General features: G+C 40.4%; 1 protein-coding gene across 4 annotated transcripts in view; it reads right to left on the bottom strand.

The window, feature by feature from the left end:
• The window catches only part of zfpm2a (zinc finger protein, FOG family member 2a), a 106300-nt gene that overhangs the window by 51271 nt on the left and 37295 nt on the right, over positions 1-17734 (bottom strand). For all 4 annotated transcript variants that reach the window (XM_061051234.1, XM_061051233.1, XM_061051235.1 and 1 more), the window contains one exon: positions 3698-3822. In XM_061051234.1, coding sequence (XP_060907217.1) covers positions 3698-3822 — 125 coding nt within the window. The remainder of the gene's footprint in view (positions 1-3697; positions 3823-17734) is intronic.

Raw genomic sequence — 17734 nt, 5'->3', positions numbered from 1 at the left:
TAATTTGGAGTGTAAGGAAGCTGGGCAGAGGCGTTGTCGGCAGCCGGTTGAATGTGCTCGTTGCTCACCTGCGCTAGGGCTACGGCTGTAATTGGAGTCTAATGGTCTGATTGATCAGTGAGAGAAGTGAGGGATGAGACGGCACTCTGGCAGCTCCATCAGTCAGACAGAAAAAGAGAGAAAAGGAGAGGAGGCGGATGTGGAATAGAGCAGAGAATAGCCTCACAACAGCATCACATAGCAACATTTTGTGTTTAGTCTTTTGAATTTTTTTCCTTGATTATTTTTACTCTTGCTGTGTGGTAAAAAGGCTCTGAGCCCCCTGTCTGCATTCCCTCGCTTTTTCATTCTTGCAACAAAGTACGGTACCTTTACCTAGGCCAGTTCCTTAGTTCTTGGTTCAGATCTTGTCCCTATGTCAACCTAGTTCCGAGCCCTGGGTTCCTCTAACAGCTCTTGATACCATAGCTGTATTTTGTGATACAGTCTACTTAAAAAATGTTTTACAAGTGGGTACTACTTTGACAAAAAGAGAGTCTTCAGTGACCTTAAAGTGCTATAGAATTTCTAAAAATACCACAGGAAGGCCAGGCATATAAGCTGTCCAATACAGTGCAATGTGATTGTGTTAACAGGCCTGCAACAGCAATAACTATAACTACAGTCCCTCATGCCAAGCTGAGCCCCTGGGGTCTACAGACCTGCCACAGCCAACCCATCAGCTGTGAAATCTGCTTTCCTCTTTGATAAACGGTAGAGATGTGACCCTATCTCTGTCCTGCAGATGCCTAGATTTCCTGTCATGCTTTTACCCCTCTGTTTTTCCAGCTTCCTCTCTCTCACTCCCTCTCTCCCTCTCTTTACATTCTTCCTTTTCTAAAGCTTTCTTCCATTTTTTCCAGGCCTGCGTGGTCAACTGCATGTAATGCTCCACTGGTCGTTCCTTCTCAGCTTCATCCATCAATTAAGTCAACTTTGAGGCCTGTCATCTACCAGCAGCCAGCCAACATTTAGCTTCCTTGTTAAAGAACATATAGCATAGCCAGCTCTACTGTAGCTTTTGCTCCCAATTGCTTCCTCTGGAGACCTGTAACCCTCCCTACTGTCCCTCCTACACCAGCTTCTGCAGGACTGCTCCCCAGACACCAGACACTTACATACTCTCCTCCTTTATGGCTCTGTATGTGCCAAAGTTTAAACTGTATTTTTATTATTTACTGTAAACCACATAAGGTATCATTACTCTCTACTCTTTTGTCTCTTCGGATGTGTGGGTATAGAAACAGACCAACAAAGCTTGACCTCCAAAAAGTAATATTTTAAATGACACGTCTGAATGAAGGGATAATAAATGTGATGATTTCAGAGAGCATATCAATATCTCACCAGCGGGTCATGTATTAAAGCATGAGAGAGGTGTCACTCCTGCCGTAGACCTGGCTGCCTTTGGGTAATTCATTCACCTCTATGGTTTCAAAAAATTGGCAGAGCAAAAGGAGATTTAATAGTCTGTGGAGGTCACACATCATAAGATAGGCTGAGAGTGCCTCCTAGCTGGGATAGAGACCCATGAAGCAATGAGCTTTTATTTCTACCTCAAAAGCTCTTCACTGCCTTCTAAACCGGCTTGTTCTGCAGCACTGGGGACCCTGACAAAGAAGAAGAAAAAAAGAAACTAGACATGCTTTTTTTCTTCAAACTATCATTTTGTTCTTGAAGTCTTCCCTCCCCAGGTAAGGCATACGAGTTCCTGCATGGCTTGATATATTTATATTCGATATTTAAGATTATATAGCCTCTTGCCTCCCAATGGAACAACTGAGTCCTTAACATAGTATAGCAACTAAATGCAACACCATATAGGAAATGTCGGCAACAGCAGTATTTTTATCAAGGCAATGGCATGATAACTAAAGGTTTCATTAAAAAAGCATAAAACTAGGCTATTGTAAATAGATCATTTCCTAGTGTGCAAAAATACAAAAATTGGACGATTAACAGATTCGTACTTAAATTTTGTATTTCACTTCTGCCTTATTAATTCTCTAAGCCAAAGTTACACTACACTGTCATAGGCTTCCTATAACAAAACTTGCCAGTTGGGTTGACCCAGCCTTTAATGAGAGATGGTGAGAAGCTGCTAACAGCCAGTATACCTTATTTGAAAAATGAAGCTAAGTAGAGGAGGGGGGCAAGCGGCATTGAAAGGGGCCCCAGGAGAATAGACACAAATCAGATCCTTAAAGGCACTATGCCAAAGCTCCCCCCAGTGCTTTTAATTGCAAGGGAGGTTTGTCATAGTTTGTAACCCTTTAACAGCCTATTTTAGGCGATGACCAGCACCTGCTCACTTAGGGAAAAAAAGAGAAAGCAAGACAGGCCATGAAAAGCAGCAAAACATCCCTCAAAAGGAAAATTAATTAAGAACTTATCCCTTTTTTCAAGAGTAACAATCAATTTATGATTCTAGTTCAGAAGGTATTGTTTGATTTAGTAAAGTTGATATCTACTTAAAGCAGTAAAACCATTCACAGAGATCTTTTATATGACATCACAGCCTGAGGTTCATTTCAGGGACAGCTGAAGGTTGTTTTTGGATCTCTTTCAGGGAAATTCATGCAGAGATTGCCAAAGAGGTATATGGACTGCGTTACTTTGGAAAGCAACTTGAGGTGTTGCTCTGTCAAATCACTTTTCCGCCCAAGGATAACTGGCTTTGCCCTGAGAGAAGCCATATTTCATGGCTATAATACGGCCTGAGTTATTTAAAGCCACTGATGACTTCAAAACCACAAGGAGAGCTTAGAAAACTGTTGAAACTGCTCTGAAAATGATTGAGTTATGAGAAACATGGAGGAAGGCCAAACATTGGGCGGCTGTGGCTCAGTTGGTTGAGTCGTCACCTCTCAACCGGAAGGTCGAGGGTTTGATTCCCAGCTGGGTAACATGTCCGATGTGTCCTTGGGCAAGACGCTTAACCCTGAATTGCTCCCCCTGCTTCAGTGGTGGTGTATGAATGGGATTAGTAACTTCTGATGGATGATACTACATAGCAACCATCACTACCATCAGTGTGTGAAAGGGTGGGTGTGACATGTGGTGTAAAAGCGCTTTGAGTAGTTAGAAGACTAGGAAAGCGCTATATAAGCTCAAGTCCATTTACATCATCATGCATTTCACTTTTGTTTCTTGAAAGTACTGCTGTGAGCTTGGTTTTAATTGTGATATCATTTTTAAAATGTATCAGATGTTGGATTGAATATTAATCCCATGGAGGACTTGAGCAGCAGGTCAGCACCAGCCTCTGCTGGGATCTTTTGAAACAAAGGATTTAAAGGGACTGTGTGCAGGGTATAACATAAAAAAACAATTGGTTGTGTCTTCATTTAGTTTAAGTTGGATTGAGCTCAAAATCAACCAGTTCTAGTCAAAAAAATATCCAATTGACTTGATACAATGGATGCAATTCAATGATGGGAATGTGACTGGTTGTTTGTCTCTCTGTGTTAGCCCTTTGATAGACCCCTTCCGGGGTGTACCCTGCGTTATGCCAAGTGATAGGGAAGTGATAGTCCCCCCCAGCAATACCTGAATAAGCGGCATAGATAATTGATTTTTATCACATTAGTTGGTAAATATTAAAAAGTGGTACCCAATATTTAAAATTACAAAGCACTTTACCAAAACAATAACATACCAGTGCAGTGCTGTCAGGGTTCATTTCGATCTTGCCCTCGAAGGGTCCCCATGTTGTCCCCACAGGAAGCTGCTGCCGGCTGTGGATCCGACGCTCACCCTCTTTGAGGAAGGCATCCAGCTCTCCTAAAAACACACCACAACCCAAAGCTGTCAGCAATATTCTTCCCTATAGCACACAAGTTCCACATCAAATCACATTGACATTTAATCATTGCACTTTTCCCCCTTAAACCTATATGTGCGATTGCATTATTGCCTCAAAGTAGGCAATAATGCAGTGAGGGTTAAAGCCAAGCAGCTTCAAAATGGATAAGCAAATCAAGCAAGCATCCATCTGATGGTGTTTCTCAGACACATGGTGCGCTAACCTTACATGAAATGTGTCTTGTGTGAGATAATCTCTGTGAGACAGTGCAGGCTTACTGGCTCGTGAGAGCAGCCAGTGGCAGACCTATTTCTGTTGTTCCAGGAAGGCAGTTCCCTTGTTAGTGCTGTGCAGAGCTCAACTTAATTAAGACTAAAACTGGAGAGCAATATTAGAACCACCAGTGATCACCTCCTTTTCACCCCTCATTATCTTATCTCTAAGATTTAGTGTACTTTTCCGTATGGTGATTAATCAAATAGTTATGATAAGCCCCATAGCAGGTTTTGACATAATTTAGTGTAGAGGATATTTTCCAGAGTGAGTGTGCAGGTGATAATGTGCAGTTCGCAAAGGGAGTGTGCAGCTCTAAATTGTAAATTTTCAAATGGTTGCCTAAACAACTCTAGTCTTCTTTGAAGTTTGATGATCCAGAAATGTCTAGCTATGAGTTCCTTTTCTATTCAAGAAACCATCTGGTAACACAATTTGCACAAAAAATCACAAATACATTTTTAATCATGTTCAGCCTTCTTTGTTATTACATTCTTTATAAAGACGACTTATTTTTTGGAAGATGAGATATCTTGCTATTAAGTTGTTCTAGGTTTGGCAAAGTGAATGAATGACCATTTAGCAGTAAAACAACTTCCACATATTTTATGTCATCCAAAAAAACTCATATAATTTAGTCAAACAAAATCTACATGTGATTGTTCATTGGCCAATATGTATTCAGGGCATTTGGTTAATGCTGAATGGGCTGAAGTGATTGCTGAACTTTCTGATGCTCTTGTGATATAATAACCTATTCAGCCCTGGTCTACTCTGTAAATATCAGCCATGTATCTGCAGCATGCCATTGTGTTCATCTGTTGTGCTTGTATGGAAATGTGTGCTTATGTGGTCTTTTGCATGCATAAACATGACCAAACATCACCATGGTATTACTTGCTACACATGACATATTGCTGATCATAGCAGTGGGGGTCAAACTACTAACAACAAAAGGTGAACATAATTCAATTAATTGACCAAATCTTTGTTGAAGCCAGATTCAAATTCCCGTGCCATAAGAACATGGTGTAAAAATCTGGTTACATTTTAGAGAAAATATGTACAGTTTTAGAATAGGCCTGAAAATAGGTTGATATGGACAGCGTTATCTCATTCTTTCTTTCACTCTGCCTCCCCTCCTGAGTTCCAGCTTCTACATGCTGTCCTCCTGGAGCTGCAGTGGAAGGTGGGTAAGCTCATTACAGAAATATAATTAAACATTGGTGCACAGCTGGTCGTCATCACTGAGAGCACAGCCACCGCTTGATGCATTCTGTTTGTCCTCAGATAAGACCCACGGCCTTTAACCGCTTGGATGCAAGTTCCAGTTTAGCCCCGCTTGACAAACAGCTACAGCCATCTCCAGCCAACTATTCTGGTTTCTTTCCTTCACCCTTTCTTTCTTTTTGGGTTGAATGCATGGCATAAAAAGGGGGTAATGGGTAGTGTAGGTGCAAGTAGAGGTGGGGGAGGGGGTATGATTCAATTTGTGCGGTTTGTGGTCCACTGTGTTTAGGTGCCAGTTGTGTGAGTCTCACACCAAATGTTGCCTGAGGACCTTGGCCCACAGATGGCTTGTCACATCTGTTGCAGATACTAGTGGAAGATCTCCATCAAAACACCCATGGGTGAATAATCAGTTTTCCTCTGAATGTTGTCAATGAGCATTTACTGGTTTAGTAACATCCCAAAAATAAGCTGACATATATGATCTGTTAACGTGTGGAAAACAAACATTTTCAGGTTTTTCTTTACATAGAAATCTGTGTTTATAAGCCGTCGAAACATGGTGCTTGTGTTCTTACAACATTCCCATTCATTTCACAAATGCCACACCCTTGTTGGAAGAGCTCATAATGTTGCTCAAAAGCTTTATCCCCTCCTAAAAATTAAAACCAACCCATATCTGCCACGTACACCCTTTCCACCCACTAACAACACTCTCAACCAACCCCTACTCCTACCCCCACCAATCCGCTGATAAGATCATCATCTGTCACTTGACTCTAGGGTCTGTTCCTGCGCTCTACAGATCCTTGGCAGACCAATGAATGTCCCTTTGTGTGGCGAGATCCTCCTCAGATTGTACCAAAGATGCTCCATGTTGGCATCGTTTTTTAATGTGTGTATATGTGTCTTTTGTATTACAGTGCTTAGTTAAGAAACCCTGCCCCCCACCAGTGGAATATGACTGCCTGGTATAATTAAAGAGAATAAATTGATGTGGACAATTGACAGACTATCAGACAGACAGCCTAAAGAAGGTGAACTTCTACTTGACTATAATGATGTAAGTATATGTAGTTAAATACTTAAAATAAAATTTAAGTTAATATTCAGAGGGGGAAATTATGTTATTCATATTGAATAAACATTAGAAGATGTAAGAATAAAGATCTTCCTTGTCCGTTTTTCTAGCGTTTAAGCAGAAATTAGAATCTAAACTGATATCACAGTTAAAATGAATTCTGCTTACCCTCCAAACCAATCTCCCTCCTGGTTAGGTTCAATACCTCAACTTCATTCTATTAAATCTTTAGATGATGATAGATTCACATTTCACTTTTTTCTATTTACGCCCACAAAAGAATATCATTTCCAGGCTTTGGTTATGGTGAAAGATGACAAATGATCATCAACTTCCTACTTGGAATGGATTTGCTCAAGTTTCTCTTTTAAACAAACTTGACATCTCTACTCGATTTTTTTTACCAAACTCATGATGTACCTAATCTTTTTCAAGTAACCTGGCATTAATGAACCAGTGATGGCGGAACAAAGAAGGGCAAGAATAGAGACAGGCGGGAAATACACCTAAAAATGATGATCCCCATTGATATCGAGCTGTACCTTTGAATCCAAGCAAATAAATGACTGCTGTTCAAAGTTCAATAACCTGTGTGTGGCAATTCAAAGATGTCTTACTGAATCCCAGTCATCTCTACTGACAGGCAGTGTTATAGAGCCACCAAATAGGCCATAAATTAATATACCATCAGAGAGGCATATGGGGTGAAATTTGATGCACTGTATCGTTCAACATAAGGTGCCCCATCTTTAAAACAGATATGTGATATGAAATTTTACAGCTGAAGGAGAAATGTCGCAGAGCTTTGATAAGAGAGGGATGAACTTTCCCACCCCCAACCCAAATCGCTACTCTCAGGTCCTACTGAGAAAAATACATCATTTATAACCCACAGCGCTCACTATTATCTCTGAGAAAGGTGTTTTAAAACAGTGGAGGACCTCCAACACCAGCAGTGCCACATTGTCTCCTTCTCAACCACCTCTTCCATCCCCACATGCCTTAACAGGCCTAGATTTGACTGCTTCTGGCCCGGAACACAGTGGAAAAGTTGGTGATTTATTTAGCGCTACAACATGAGTTTGGCAATATGAGGAAGTAATAGTTACAGGAAGGATGAGGAAGGTATGAATTAATAGATGGGTTAAACCGCATAGGTTAGGCTTGTGTTCAGAGAGGGATGCACTGGGAGGAAGGAGTTAACCAAGCCAAAGGGATAACTGTGTTTTGACGCTTAAAATAAACGTAGCGTGGGGTTGGAATGAAGACCCCCACCCTAAGTGTAAACAAGACAATCTGCCTTTTTACAGGTGGTTATGATGGAGACTATTTTCTTATTAAAGTCACATATTGGATTTCACACTGTTTTTCTGTGGAATTTTCCCAGGAAGAAATTGTAAATTTAAGGTTTTAAAAGATTAAATAAAAAAATGAACCTAAAATTGTAATACAAGGAATAAAAGGGTGCTGGTAGATGGATTTGATTGACGTTGGACAATTCTTGTGTTTCACACTGTTTCCAGTCTCTTTGCCTATCAAACCAACCAGCAGACAGTTTTAACGTTTAATTTAATATGCAGATAGAAGAGTGTTATTTTATTTTCTATCTAACTCTCACTTGAGATGCGAAGAGTATTTGTTTAAATATTTTTTTGGTAGGTTTGCAATAGTAAGATGAGAAGTCGGGTTCCGACCTCACACCAACTGTGACCCAACACAAGTTTACTTTGGGAATGTAAATGGCACCCAGCTTTCTAGGTTGGCAATATACGTTAGCAGTGGCGATATATTGCTAAGTTGTGGAATCATCCAATAAGGCAGTAATACTTAGAGATACTGATCTCAGTGTTGATTAGGGGATTCAAAAACATAATCCAAACGCCTAATATGCCAATGACCTCTTTGAACATCAGAAATTGAAAAAAAAAAAAGGAGTAAATTAGGTAATAGAGACACATATGCACAAGTAAATACAAAACACTTTGTCCTGCAGTGCATTACTAACTCAGAGACTGCTGTAAGGTGTCATTGAACAATTGAAATATACTGGCCGTCAAGCACTCTGTTTCATCAGAATCCTGGCAAAGTCAGCAGCGGGCTTGCTGACTACAATCTCTGAGACATCCATCTTTAGTGAAGCACTGCAATTTCTATTGATAGCATGTAAAGGGAGACAGCAAAACTTAAAGAATGACTGTCCTCACATAGAGATATCCCTGTATCGCCAACAACATCTAGAGGACACACACCACTTCAGCAGGAATCTGATTATTTCAAAGGCATTTCTTAAAATTTCAAAGCCATCAAAAGCACATTACTACCACTGAACGTGTCAGGGGGAATGAGTAATTGATGGTATGTGCACTGGGCTTGAATTTGAGACAAATGGATATAAGTGCTGATAAGTCAGCTTTAAACAGGAAGTGATCATTTTCTCGTCATAAATAAAGTGAAATGCAGCAAGGCATGAAGACGTTATTTAAGAAGGAAATATAGGTGGGGCTTGTTTCAAAAAATCCTCATCTGACAGTGCTGTGAAACAAATTACTTTATAGGAAAGAATGTCTGAAACATTGCTACCTTCTGTAGTTATTTCAACATTATTTTTAGAGTAATCCTGAATATCCAACCAAGTCAATTACTCGGCTGCAACTTCCCCTGGGTAACAGGAATTCTGTTTTTTTTTCCTGGGTGACCTACTTGTCTTTTGTGAGTAGGTTTTAGCCAGAGCAGTTTGACAGTAAACAGATAAGATGGATTAAGCTTTTTTTTCATCCAGTTTTGATGTGAACAGCGTAAAAGCGGGTTAAATCATTGAGTTTCAGGAGTATTTTTAAATGCCTGGAGATAGTGCGATAAAAGAGCTAAACCTAAGACTTCGGTCGGGAAGGTCAAGGTCGCGGCTTTGGAGAGCAGCTACCAGGAGACAGAGGCCAGCTCTTGTCTCTCTCAGAGCAAGCTGAGCCCGCAACCACGCCACCTCTCATCACACCCAGAAAGGATACACGAATGGAGTGAAACAAAATCCAGTGAGAGCTCGACGGGCAGCATCAAAGTGCAGTGCACCCTTGCCATGTGTGGGTGCCTGTGTGCGTGTGTGTAAGTAAGCGTGGAGGTTTTTTTTGGGATCCTGCTTACATTCATGCATGCATGAATAAAATAGGAGTGTATTTGTGCGTTTCTGCCCGTGTCTGTACTTTAAAATATAATTCCTACAATATTGGAGCAACTAGCTCCATTTTACGTTTTGTTAATTTGCAATTACAAAAATAAAACTAATTAATTTGTTGTTGTAAGAGAGTAAATAGAAGTAGGACATACATATTAGACAACCTAGTTTACATTGCAGATGATCATAATTTAAAAAAAATCCCGTTTGAGAATACTATTTGTAAAACAGCCCTTTAACATCCAAATTACCTCCCTTCCGCACCTCCTCCAGACTGGATCTGAGGCATACTAACATAGGAGCAACATAGGAGCTGACAGCCATACAATCACGTGATGCTGCTCAGCCAATCCTGAATTCATTTGAATTCTTAAGCAACGCTGTGATGAGGCCACTTGAGCATAAGAAAAGGTGAAGAGGGGACGGAAATAAAAAACAAATCAAAATGATATACCGGGTCAAATGCTGCATCAAACATGTTTGTTCATCTCATATCACATCTGGTTGACACTGAGAGGTTTTTGGTTTGTAACATTTATGGGGGACGTATTTAGACACATTTTGTGGATGTCTATTCCCCCACTGCTCCTCATGTTGGTGACAGGGGAGAGTAATCCTATACACAGGCTGCTATTGTGAAATGAGAAACTAGCCTCCTTCACTGCCAGAGACCAGATGCACCTCTCCCTCTCTCTCTCTCTGTCCTAATCTGTAAACGACTTAAAGGAGCCTTATCTCCGGGCTCTTCTGCTTCATTTCATGCTTGATTTACTTTAATTTGTCTGATAGGGCACAAGGATTTGGAAATGGCCCATCTTTCGGTGGAAAATGTTCTGATTTTTCTCCGGCATTGTTATGTGGAGGTTTTTGACTTTTCTCTCCCCCTCTCTCACTCCTCCTTCTCTTTCCTCCATCTTCATCACTTTCCTACTTTCCCTCTTCCTCTCTCTCTACCTCCTTCCCTTCTTCTTTCTCCATCATCTCACTCCTTTTTCTTTGGAGGGGGGGCTGGGATCGGATCTTGCTCCAGTGCAACAGTCTGTTTGAGTGCATTTTGATTTGAGCTAATACAGCAGAAACAAGTTTTTCATGAGGTGTGATTTTGTGATGGGTAACAGCAACACCGAAGTCGTGTTTGCCTTTCAGATCCACACTGGGTGCAGAGCAGCCGAGTGCTTCAAACCACAAAGATCTTATGTTTAAGTTAAGAGGCGACTGGCCCTCCAGTTTTGCAAGTGGGTGAGCGGCTGGTGCTGATAAAGTTGCTCCACAATAAACGACAGGGACAGGCGACATGTACAGATGCCTTGAGTTCTTTTTCTGCAGGCAGAACTCAAGTACTTGCATGGCTGTCTGGCTGCCCCCGTCAACAAGACATTTTCCCCACTTCTATTTAGTGACTGAATGACAGTAAAGGCAGTGAGCTATGATTAGAGGAACCCATATCTAACCAGATCCTGAATTATCTCCATCCCCTCCCACCGATGAGCAGGCACAGAGGTAGCACAGAAAGCTAGAGAAAAGGAGAAGGGGAGAATGGGCTGAGCTGTCCTGGTTGTACAGTATGTCACATAGTTCCATTGGTCGCCTTTAAGCACCAAGTATGGCCTATGAGGGGAAAAGAAAATATCTGAAAACTCAACTAGAGTCAGTCATACAAGTGTTTACTGTGGTTATAATGAAAGAGCATTTCAAATTCAAATCTTTAAAGAGGAGATGATAAGGTTTATAGGTCTTCATTAAACAATTAACAGAATTCTTAGCTGCTAGTAACTTGTCATTACAATGCCCACAGACACTGACAGGAAACGTCACTAACCACACCTTCAAACACATTGAGCATAAATACATGGCTAACCACACACACACACGCACACACACACACACACACACACACACACACACACACACACACACACACACACACACACACACACACACATGCACACACACACGCAAACACACACACACACACACACACGAAACAGGGACACCATTGAAATTCATCTCACAGCCTGAATTTACTTAACTGCGGGTCTGTGCATAGTGATAAACGGAGTGATGATCCGGCAACACGTCTTTATCCATGCTTTGCTTTAATTAACGGCGGCTTGTTTGTTGAAAAGATGATTAATATGCCAATGAAAATTGCATAATTGAATACCACAACACCCACACAATCAGGGAGGAACATGCCATTTTTTATTAACTTTTTATTATCATTATTATTACTATTATTTGGTATTTTAATTCACTTGACAAGCAGACCCCACCCCCTACCACCCCTAAACAGAAAAAAAGAAGGAGGTGGAATTGGCGTGACCAGAGGGCCAAGCTTGGCCCAGCTGTTCATCACCAATGAAAGGCCTTCACAGGCGTGGACACAGTTTTCATATCAATACCTATCAGTGTGAAGGCTTTACATGTGTGTGTGTGTGTGTGTGTGTGTGTGTGTGTGTGTGTGTGTGTGTGTGTGAGAAAGAGAGAAAGAAAGTAGGATTAAGGGACAAGGGAGATATGGCTTGGATGGGACTGAATTCATTCCTATGGCCAAATAATAAAGTGAGGACCAATGAAAACTAAACAGTCATGCATATAACACGAAGCAATATGTGAAGCACTTGCATCCACATTTTGCAAAAAGCCTTGAAAATTCATGCATGAAAGAAGTACAAACCAAAGTCACTCAAAATTACTCTAGTTTTATTTTTTAAAAAGGCCAAAATAAATTAAAATTTCCACATACGAGCGAGTTTCAGTTGAGCAATCTAGAGTTTACCTAGCATTATATCCCCTAGCAATGCTTTGCCTGAGTGTCTCCATGTTAATGTTAAATACACACATCAAATATTCAACCAATTACAATGATACCTCTTTGAAAAAATTGTGCAGCTACAGCGCCTGGGAGGGTAAGCACTGCAGAACAAACATATTCAGAGCTAAAGAAAGGCGCAATGGGTGTCAAGTCCCTGGGGGCAGAAACACCACCCTCCACGATTACATTCAGCTCCACATTTAGCAGTGGCTCTGGCTGTCTATGGAATTCTTTGGCCTTGTTCATGTGAAATAGTAATCATAGTGAAAAGATAGAATTGTAAATGGACGCAAAATCAGCTAAAATGTGGACAAAATGGTTGGAAGTGATTTATCTTATTAAGGCTCATTCTCACTGTGCCACATCCTACGTACCCACACAAAACTAGAACAGAATTAAGTGACGTCTTCTTTAGATGATAAGAACAGTGATTGCATTTTGCCCTATTTTAGATTATATAACTAACAACCATGAAGAACCTCCATAAAGCCTCTTAGTATAGCGGATCAGTGACTAAATTTGCATCAAGGAGATGCACCACAAGAGTACAGTGATTTGTCTAATCTCTTGTTGCATATTTCATCATTATAATAACACTTTATTATGTGTGTGTGTGTGTGTGTGTGTGTGTGTGTGTGTGTGTGTGTGTTAGTGTATGCGTGAGGTAGAAGGGTGGGTGTTGTCTCTGCTCACAGGTGATATGCACATGTTTAAAACCATCAGTAATCTCTTAAGAAATAAATATATCTGGAAAAGGCGGGCTATGTTTACTCCTATAGCACTTTGATTGCAATTACATTTTACATCACTCAAAGCCTAGAACTCACAGAGAAGGTGATGATGGACTTTCATCATCAGTATCAGCAATCTCAGTGTCATTTATGTTTTGTGAGACATGTCTGAAGACTTTGAATAAATCCCTGGAGACGCAAGATAAAACCCTGCTTTTCTCTTGCCATGATGCACGTCCAAATTTCTTGATTACAAGAAAAAGGGGGGGAAAAAAATAAAACCTTGAATGAAAGCCTGTGCTAAAAGTTTTTCGGTTTGCTGATATAACAGTCAAGTGTGTCTATAAGTCTACTTAAAACGCTTAGGTATCAGTGGAGACAGCTGCGACACCCTCGTCTTATGATTCTGTCGAGACAGTACACTATCAAACCTTTCATACGATTCCCAAGCTACATTTCCGGTGACAAAAGCTTTGCGAAGCCTCCTGAAGGATTCATCTATATCCTAATATTTCCAATCCAATTTAACTGGAGCAGACGAAGTGGTCTGAGCGCTAGTTTACCAATCTTTGCTTTCCAAGACTCTGTGTGCTGAAGGCTTGAGGGGTTCAATCAATGGCGCTTTGATCTCGGCTGGAACCATAATTATTTAACATTGTTACAAGGATTTCTCTAATCCATCCTACCATTAAATCCCTTTTACACCCTCATCTTCTGCAACCTAATCTGCATCTGGGTGCTCCGTTTGTCTCTGTCCCTCATTTCAGCTTCCCCCTTCTGCCTTGACGACACCCTGACTTTATAATGGACTTGGGTGCTGAGTTAGAACATTTCTTGTTTACTGAGAGCAACCTGACTGAACTGTGCTCAAATAGACAGTTGCTGTGTAAAAATTGAAAAGTTTTTCACTGTATTCGTCCTTGAGTTTGGCTCCGTTTTGAAGTTCACATTCTGCAACTAAATTTATAAGAACATAAGGAACTATTGAAACGGAACTGAATTTTCTTAAAATGAACTAAGGGTATTCAGCAGTCTAGGTGAATGAAAGCTTTAATCACCATTTGTATATGCCGACCCCCCCCCCCTTTCCTTTTGCAAAGATTTGCATGTCTGTTTTTCACCATGATATAAATAGCAGCAGGAACAACCCCAAAACATTTGTTAAGGCACCTGCCACAGTATTGTGGCCATCTGGTCCCCCCATTCTACTAGTGTGACATATGTGCATTAAACCTGAAATGGCTATTGTTGTTTTTTCAGACAGGAAGAAGATGTATTGGCCACGTACCCTTTTGGGTTGGCTGGAGTCAAAAATGAGACTCAAGCGATTTTACATCTGAGTGAAGCTGTGTTTTCAGCGTTTGCATGTTTGATGTCTTGAAAGGGGAAGGAAGTTGGATATGATAATTTTTTTAGGTGCTGGGGAGTGAGTGATGGGGGGGGGGGGGGGGGGGGGTGTCTTTGGCTTGCTTTGCCTGTGTCTGACCATCAGGTAGAGTCTCAGATGGCCACTCCTTAAGCTGACCCCTGTCTTGCATTGGCTAATGCCCAGCTGGCATCAGGAGCTGAGCAAGCTGGGTCACACTTGGCCATCAGGGACGGCCAGGAGAGAAATTTGTGCACAAGGTGATAAATTGGCTTTTGTTACCTCTCTGTTACACTCCTCCCTCTGTATCCCCTGTTTTATCATACCTTTTTCTATGTGTATATTTATCTGTATGCATTTTACTGCTTAGAACAAAACAAAAGTAGTTGGAGTAGTTCAGACATTTTTTTAAGGGTGTAAAAACAAAGACCCTTCAATGCTGTAGTCGTAGTGGCTAAAGTTACTCAATCAATGGTAAGGTCAGCTAAAATGTGAACAAAAGCCTGATTTCAAAACTGCTGTAAGCCCCCCAACAAAGACCGTAATAAGGATTTGTTTAGATCAGTCAGATACATTTTCCACAGATCACAGTTATACCTCCAGTTAGATTATTTTTTAGATATTCCTTAAGATACAATCTTGAACCATGGTAGCTTCCCTCAAGAATAAAAAGAAACACAATATAATTGTATTTACAGTGTGATTGAGCAAACTAAACGTATGTAAGTATGGTGTCATGTCGTATTAATATGTTTTATTTTCCATCAAATTTAACCTTTTATGGAAAATAAAATTATATTGTTTGTTCTATTGTGTGTATCTACTGTGAGAAATATCACTGCCTGCACGTTATAAATTAAAATCAGACGCAGAGTGTATTCATTCATGTAAGAGCTTCATTATAATAAATGATGGTTAAGGGCTGTTTAGGGCTTTACAACCACTATAGTCTTCACCACGTCTGTCTAATATACATATAAAAATGTAGATAAATGTAGAAAAGATGTGTATTACATAAACCACTAAATCAGATAATACCTCAGCAACTTAAGACTTGTAATATAATTGACTGTGATCATAATTACCATGCTCTTAATAAACTCTTTATTTCATGATTTTCATAGGGGGTGTAGTTTACACAAGCAAGCATTTAGATAAGGCTGGGAACAAGTTCATTAGCAGAGTTAGCTAGCTAATACATACTATTCCCAATTTGCCTAGAGGAGATCAAGCGTAAGAGAATGAGAGAGACAGAGTCAGATTCCTATCACCTTAGCCCATGAAAATGAGTAGAATAGCATGCTACGCTATCTCCCAAATCAGCAGCTGATTGAGAAACATCCGTGACGAGAAATGAACACGAGACACAAGATCAGTGTGCAGATTTGCTTAAGGACATACTTGTAAAGACGAGTGGAGAGAAAGGGAACTCGCTGGGTGTTCCACATCAGAGACCAAGCACTCTGAACAGCAGAGAAGAGGCAGCTATCAGATTAATAGTGAGTCATTCAGTGCTGTTCTCTGCTGTTCCAGACAGAAAGACAATCAGAGAACACTGGCAATCGCGGACAGCACTTGACATGAGTTACTAAAGTGGAGATGAAAAGCAGGGACAAAAAAAGTTAAATTAAAGGATGTAGATTGTGAAGGCTTTTGTTGTTACTCAGCAAAAGGGAAACTGTATGGAGGTGCTTCAATAGAATCACCAAAGTAGGTGGGCATGCCCCGAGTTAGCCCACCTCATTAAAAGGCTTCACTCTCTTTTTATGTAGCGGCCATTTCACATCCTATTCAGATTCACACGCTCGGTGATTAAAAATTATCTGTTGGTGATCATAATCACACCTGCTTAAACTTAAGCCAAAGAATAACAAAGAACTTTTGAATGCTGACCTATCGGAACATTTACAAAGAGATTAAAGGGTAGACAGACTCAAACTAAATAAATTTGCTTTTAATCACTTTGAACAGGAAGTCATGTCATTTCAAATGTTCCTATCTGATTGTCTGATTCCCCTCTTTATTCAAATTATAACATGCCCATCTGACTTTTCCAGCACAATGGGAAAAATTAAAAAGGGAAATGACCTTTCATGGCAGTCATGATGGGAGAGTGAATGGCATTATTATGCAGCTAGATTAATTTCTGCCCACTTGTGCACAACTGACTTAGAGTAAATCACTTACAAATTGGTTGGTTGGATAGAGATGTTGAAAAAGTTATATTTATAGAACCAAGTTGATTATGAAGAGATTTTTTTGCTTCTCTTTAAAAACCTGGATTTATTATATACAGTACAGTTATAAAAGCACATTTTTTCAAGTTGGATTCAGCAGTCTGCACAGGGCAATTTATCAGTGTTTAATATAGAAGAGATGAGGTGCAGAAGTTGTCAACATGGATGTGACTTGTGTGAATTCCACAACACTCAGGCTGTGGTTTAGTGGAAAATGAAATGGGCATCATGTCTCACATCAACTCCTCTATTTCAGCCATCATCAGACACTTTGCCCCATAATACTCATCTCCTGCCTCTCTCCACTGCCTGTCCAGCACTGTGTTTCTGAACATCTAATTCTCATTCAGATGTCTAAGTAGAGGGGGTAAGGATAATTACAGTCAGTCATACATCTAGTAATGCTACATCCACCCCTCTTTTTCAAAGCAGTATTTTTAAGCTCAGCATTTTCTTGTCCAAAAGGGCCTTTTCCCTCATGTGTTGCCTTCTTTTTTTCTTGGCCCCCATAGTTCTGAGCTGACCCCCTCAGCCCTGTCTCCTGACTGATCACAGTGATGGTTTATTACTGTCGTCCCAACGTTCTTATCTTTGGCCAGCAATGCTCATTTCCTTCCCCAGATTTAAATGCAAATGTGAAATTTAATGATAAATGCATTATCTGATAGGTGTGATAACACTGATTCACTGTCAGTATAAAATACACACCCCGGGGGGCTTCAGGCTAGTAAGCACAACTTGCCCAAATCCACTTTTTTCTCCCTCTCTCTCTTCTTTTTCTCTCATTTCTTTCATTTTTTTTTTTACATACGCATGTACCTGCAATAAATTCTTGGGGTTATTTTATGCATTAAAAGGAATCACAATTTGTGTGTTCAGCAGTGTTGGTGCAGGATATTGCTGAGCAGTAATTGCTGTGCAACTATCTTCTTCAATGTATTATCCATCCTTTGATGAAGTTGCTTTTACTAAGAGGGCAAAACAAGAT

This window comes from Labrus mixtus, chromosome 11 (genome assembly GCF_963584025.1).
Source record: "Labrus mixtus chromosome 11, fLabMix1.1, whole genome shotgun sequence".
NCBI lineage: Eukaryota > Metazoa > Chordata > Actinopteri > Labriformes > Labridae > Labrus > Labrus mixtus.
This window is presented reverse-complemented; position numbering and strand designations above follow the sequence as displayed.